The sequence below is a fragment of the Diplotaxodon limnothrissa genome, linkage group LG20 (genome assembly GCF_057381915.1).
Source record: "Diplotaxodon limnothrissa isolate DT_005_m linkage group LG20, D_limnothrissa_male_GT1.1, whole genome shotgun sequence".
Lineage (NCBI taxonomy): Eukaryota > Metazoa > Chordata > Actinopteri > Cichliformes > Cichlidae > Diplotaxodon > Diplotaxodon limnothrissa.
In genome coordinates this window covers 30,071,380-30,077,477 of record NC_140615.1, presented here as the reverse complement: position 1 = coordinate 30,077,477, position 6,098 = coordinate 30,071,380, and the positions used below count along the sequence as shown (strand labels likewise).

Genomic DNA, 6,098 nt, shown 5'->3' with positions numbered 1-6,098 from the left:
TCTTTTTTTTTTTTTTTTAAGCAGTGAAGTTCAAGCTTGATCTGGTTGTCCTGCATCATAACTTTGATTTTCTACTCTGTTGCTGGAGCACCCTGTGTTCCTCCCTTTTTAGATTTCCTTGTCTATTTTTCCCACTACTTGTGTCAGTGTATTTATAAATTTGTCATGGGGTGATATGGTTTACCAAAATGAACACTGCAATTAACATCAATCCCAAAACCCACTGACAACATTGGGTGTCATGTTTAAAGGAGACAGAGCCCATCTCCACCATGTGTCATGTTCAGAAATGTGCATCTTCATGACAGGTTATCTAAATATCAGACACACTTAATATATAAGAAAATATATAAATAAATATGCGTATCACAAAACGGAACCGGAAGTGGCCAAGCGGAAGTTGGTAAAAAGGGAGAGTTCAAAAGCCACAAAGGCTAACAATATTTAACTCGTCTTGTGTTGCGTGAAAAATAAATAATAGTAAATAATAAGAATAATGAACCCTGCTAAAACACGACAGAACACCACTATATTCAACCTAAAGTCAGAGTCTGCGATTAAAACAAACAAACACAATCAACACAAACTTAAAAATGGCTTGCTACGTTGAACACAACCTCGTAACAAACCGGAAATAATGTGACAGAAGGGCTGAAATGATGGAAACGAGATTCCAACTTATTACATCCATTGATGAAAGGCACCAGGGAGAAAAATGTGCAGTCAAAACATTTTTTAATGGCAATTAAACGAGAGTATTCGGAGGTTAATAGCGGCGATTACACATTTGGACCAAGGCTAGCTTTCAAGCGCTGAGGCTACGATGGTGTTTGGACGTTACCAGTAACTTATAGCTATCGTGTAAACGGAGCTCACACCAATAATTATGTATTTAATTTAGTCATTTTTCGTTACGGCAGCTAAAAATTACATTCCAGCGTTCGTCTTTTCACCAGGGGACAGATGGATACGATTTACAGGTACTGCGGTTTGATGGCTCAATGCCTCCCAGTCCCTTATTGATGATTTGTGCTTTTAAACATAACGGGAGTCATGACAACACTAATGATGGGTCCGAATAAGAAATCATAGGCTGGCTCAGTTTGCTGTTATATTTAGTATCTAATCCCATCTATTAATACTAAGTATAAATATTCTAATCATTATTATTAATTGCAATGAGCTAATCTTACAAAATATGAGATCGGTCTGTCATTCATATAGTCCCACATTAAAGTTTTAAAGTTCTTATTAACTTGTTTGAAACAGTATTTAAATATTTGTACCTTTGTGTACTGCACACCTTGTCAGTTGTAATGTACCCTTGATGGTAACCGCGAATAAGGCACAAGTACCCTGTACTTACATGCAGTTTCGTGTACCGAGTCAGGTTTTTGCAGGAAACTATAAAATAATTACATTGTTAGACCGCAAGTATCCTGTATTTCCGTGTAACACGTTTTGTACAGGAAACAATAATAAAATGACATACAATAACTTGTTACCTGCAAATGACACCTAAGTACTGGGTACTTGCGCCTTATTCGCGGGTCATGTTATAAAGTGTTACCCCTTGATTATTAAAAGAAATATAATTGATCTCCCATTGCAGTAAAACAGCTCTTCCCAGTTATTAGGAGTAAAGCAAAAATTAAGAATTTTGGGAAAACAGTAAAAATAGTACAATAATGACGTACCTCATTTTATTTTTCCAATAGAAAAAAAAAATACAGCATCAGATACTCCGTTGCCTCTAATTATGCTGGTGGAATAACTTCTTTGTAAAAGAGTGGGGATGAATTTCTTCTTAAATGCATGTGACACCTACGTATGCTCCCGAGTGCCTGCTTAAAGCCTTCCATCCACTCTGAGCAACAAGAGCGAGTAATAAAACTAATATTGGCTTAGAAATGCAGGCAACTATCACAAATTCAACAAAGGAAATCAGATAAGTGGACTCTCTGCCACTCTGGTAAAGGTTTAGATCTGTACTGTTTGGAGGTGTTAGAGTTCAACATAATAAAGTCATAACTGTATAAAATTCATATATTTATATTTGTGTTAATTCCGTTCTTCCTTCTGTTCTCTCAGTGGCCGAGGTGTCTTCTACCAGGCAATGCCTGCAATTGGAGCTGATGGAAAGAACATCATGAAACTGATTCCTGTCCAAATGGTGAACAGACAGTTTTTCCAACCACAGACAAGTAACACTAAAAGGGACCCAATTTCCCAGGAAGCTGTTACCATAAATATCAACTCAGCACCTGTGAACATGGTCACAGATACAGCTTTGAGTTCTTCTGTCTCTCAGCAAATAATCAGGAAGCAGGTTTCAGTTATGAATGTCTTGTCCAACCGTGTACATTCAGTCAACAACCAGTCGCTGCAGCAGCAGACTGGTAATTTAATGGCTGAAGTTCCGTCAGTGGCAACTTTTAAAGAAAAATCTGGAATGCCAGTAAAACTTCTTAATCCGCTCCCAGTTACTGTGAAATCTCCTGCACTCCCGAGAGGACAGTATCTTCAGATTCCCCCCAATGCACAAGTCCAGACCGTTCCAGCATGCAGACTCCCTGCAGCTATCCAGAAACAGATTTTTACTTCTTCTGCCAGCTCCTCCTCGGGGTCAGCATTACCCAGTGTAGTGTATGTTACTCCTGTCACCACTATAAATCAAGGCGGGACTCTGCCAACGGACACCGCTCCACACTCAGTCCGAATGTTTTCCAATGCATCAACACTGACTTCTTATGGATTTCACCCAAAGCAAAGAACACAACAGTTAAAACTGATTCCAAAGGTTTCACAAAGGCCCGACAGCCCCACACGCTGGGTGATAGAAGAAGTGGATTGTTCATCAGGTCCAAATATAAAACCTCTTAACTGTCCGTCTGTAACTTCAGAGATTCTTCAAGCAATCGCACAGAGAGAAAATTCTTCCACACAGCTCAGCACCTTCAGAAAAACAGCCTCTCAGCTGAGTCAGGACAATGGTGCACAAGGGCAAGAAAATGCTTTGGTCATGTGCAATGGCAAGGTGTTCTTTGTAGCTAAACGGTGCACCCCGCTATCTAAGACCACAACAACAACTAAAGCGTCTGAACTCAGCAAAAGCATTCTTCCACCATCTTCTTCTTTACAACAGTTTCTTCAGTCAGCTGTAACAAGTCGAGATGTTAGAACGCAAAGGGAGTCAGATGAGGTGATTGATCTATGTGACGATGATGAGTCACCTCAACAAGCAGTTAACGTGCCTGCGGTCTCTCATCTGGATGAAGACAATGTCATATTTGTATCATATAGTCCACCCAAGTCAGAGTCCTGCTCACCACGCTGCACAACTTCAAACATGGCTTTGAGAGGAGCAAAAGCCGGCCAGGACACGTCAGATAGAAATGAAACGTGTGTTTGTGGCTCAGACGTGCTTCACAGCACCTCTGCCCAGCAGTTGCAAGACGTAGAGCTTGATGCAAAAACAGAAAGTCCAACAGAGGCCAGCAGCAGCTGTGAAACAGAGAGCGACAGTCAGATAACTGAGGTAAGGCTAGTTCTGATGCTTCTGGGACTTGTTAGTGTTTTAATAAAAATGCTTTTAAGGTGTGATTGTAGACTAGATAATATAACATTTCACGTAGGTCTGCAGCTAATCATTACAGATCTGTGGTTTGGTCTATGTTTTTTGAAGGATAATTCAAGTTTGTTTGTAATTGTTTTTTGTATTGTTTTCTGTCTGGTGAGTATTTCTGATCACACCAGTGTTCGTTTGGAAGTTCAACCTCTTAACCTTGTCGGTTTTCTTGTGTGATGTACAAAATGAGTATTTATTTTCTGAAGCGTGGATGATAGAAAAACGTGGATTTATTTTCCTTTTTTTATTTTTTATTTTGTCTCTGTACAGCACCGTAGTCAGTTTTCATTAACATGTGATTAAAGTGCAGACTTTCAGCTTTCAGTATTACATTAACTTGTTTACACTGGAACGTGCTACCTATTAAGCTTCACAGCATTTGGCTGAATCTGAGCAGAGTGTACAGCCCTGTGCAGCTCAGATTCATCCCATTATGTCTCTGAGCAGGCACATGATCAGCAAATACTATGACCTGGTAGCACTGGCAACCATACTTTAGCTTTAGCATTGCCTCCACCATGTTTGACAGGTGGCATCTTCCTAAGCAGGTTCTTTTCAGATGTTTTCTAAATATACTCTGGACTTTCTCTTCTTAAAAGTAACCAGTGGCACCTTGTTGTAAACCCTCTGAAGATCTTGTAGACCTTGACAATGACATCCCAACCTCTTTAAGAGCAATTTTGACTTTAGAGTACAAGCCACATTTTTAACCATGCATTAAATGCATTGCTTTATTTATTTATTTTTTTTTTTACACTCCAAGCACTCTACCTACCTCACATTCATGGGTAGTTTAGAATCAACAACTAAAACGAACAATTAACCTGACATGCATGTCTGTGGACGGTGGGAGGAAGGAACATGCACACAGCACACAAAGGCCGCAGCATAAACCAGGAACCTCAGGTCATCTCTTCCTGTGAGGTGACATTGCTAGCCAACAGTGTTGCATGTTGTGAGTGGGTTTTTTCTCAGTCATGGAAAGAATTTGTTTTAGTTGTCTTCTGTTGTCTTTCAGACCTTTGGTGTTGCTAGTACATTGCTTCTTTTAAGAATGTATCAGATTGTTGATTCGACCACTAGAGTTTTAGCCATCTCTTTAATAATGATGGCCTCCTTCACTTGCAGTGACCTCTCTTTGGACCGCTTAGTAAAAGTTACCATAAACAGCTACTAAATGTACTTGGATCATTTGCTTAATGTGTGATAATGGTATTTTTATTTTACATTTCCCTATTTGCAGGGCTCTACAAATCCTGAGTCAGTGGCACCAAAGCCTCGCAAATTGTCTGACCACCTGCTGAGGCAGATATTCGGGATAACAGCTGAACTTAAACTTTGCCTTCAGAGGGTTGATGAACCATCAGTTGAGTCTGTCCCTGTAAATTCGCTGCACATAGACTCCATTAAGTCAGTGGAGGATAATGAGGAACCAGTGGTAGATGTTTTTCGATATGAAGGTGGCAGTTCACAAGAAACCAATATGAACAGTGGTCATACTGATATCCCGAGAGTAAAAGTACAAACTGGAAAGGAATTACCACCATCACCTGACACAGGTGTTGGAGCTCTCAAATGTTCTCATGTCAAACTGGACCAGAAACCTCCTCCTTTTCCTTGGAAACAGAAGTTCTTTTCAGGTCAAAGTTCACACAACAGGGCATCATGTGACTGTAAAAGTAAGCAAGAGACAGATTGTTTGGAACCAGGTGGTGAGGATGTCCCTACCACAAATGAAGGCAGTATCTCACAATCACAGTATGCAGATGCTCATCTTCAGACTCAGACTTGGTTGGATCTCAGCAGAAACACAAGGAGAATAGGACGGACCAGGAAACGCACTGTGTGTCCATGTTGCATGCCCACTACTCTGGATCCTGCAGTCAAGTCCAGGGCAAGGCTAGAGGAGCTAGACAAGTGGGACTTTACAGCAGAGCAGGTGAGTAAAAAAGGGGGAAGAGCAAAGGTTCCTCGAAAAGATGGAATGATGAGCTGTGGAAAAGTCACAAACAAGCAGAACTATGTCGCCCATGTGGGCTATAGTAACATTTTGTCAACAACGTCCACGGACTGTGATGAACTAAAAAGACAGGAACGGATCAAAAGACTCAAAGATTACCTGACAGAGAAAGAGGCAGCGTTGCAACTAATGAAGAGAAAAGTGAGCTGATTGAAAATGTCCAGTATTTCTAGCACACACGTGTCCTTATAAAGTTCATTGATTAATGGACTCAAAAATGGCACCTCCTCGTGCACATTCACTTTCTGAGACTCAAAGTGAGTTTATGTTCCATGGAGCCCACCACACATATACATCAATGCTGGGTTTTTACTTGTCCAATAGGCTATAATGTGATATCATTACACACAGAGTATTTACAAACATGAAACTTTACCCTTTAAATCCTGAACCATGAAATACCTTCAGGAAAAATATTAATTTGCTTTTAGCAGTTTTCATTTGTATCAT

The 6,098-nt window shown here is 40.2% G+C and overlaps 1 protein-coding gene across 1 annotated transcript; it reads left to right on the top strand.

Annotated features, from left to right (window-relative positions):
* The first annotated feature begins 699 nt into the window (after positions 1-699).
* lrif1 (ligand dependent nuclear receptor interacting factor 1) lies at positions 700-5,834 on the top strand. The gene is made up of 3 exons (XM_085345144.1): positions 700-980; positions 2,092-3,538; positions 4,872-5,834. Exons 1-3 carry the CDS (start codon positions 964-966, stop codon positions 5,796-5,798), a joined length of 2,391 nt encoding a protein of 796 aa, XP_085201270.1. The 5' UTR covers positions 700-963; the 3' UTR covers positions 5,799-5,834.
* Positions 5,835-6,098: the final 264 nt, after the last annotated feature.

What these genes read in the sequence shown, in the direction of transcription:
- lrif1 (XM_085345144.1), top strand. An exon ending in GCGACAGTCAGATAACTGAG is followed by an intron (nt 3,539 to 4,871) that starts GTAAGGCTAGTT and finishes CCCTATTTGCAG; the next exon opens with GGCTCTACAAATCCTGAGTC.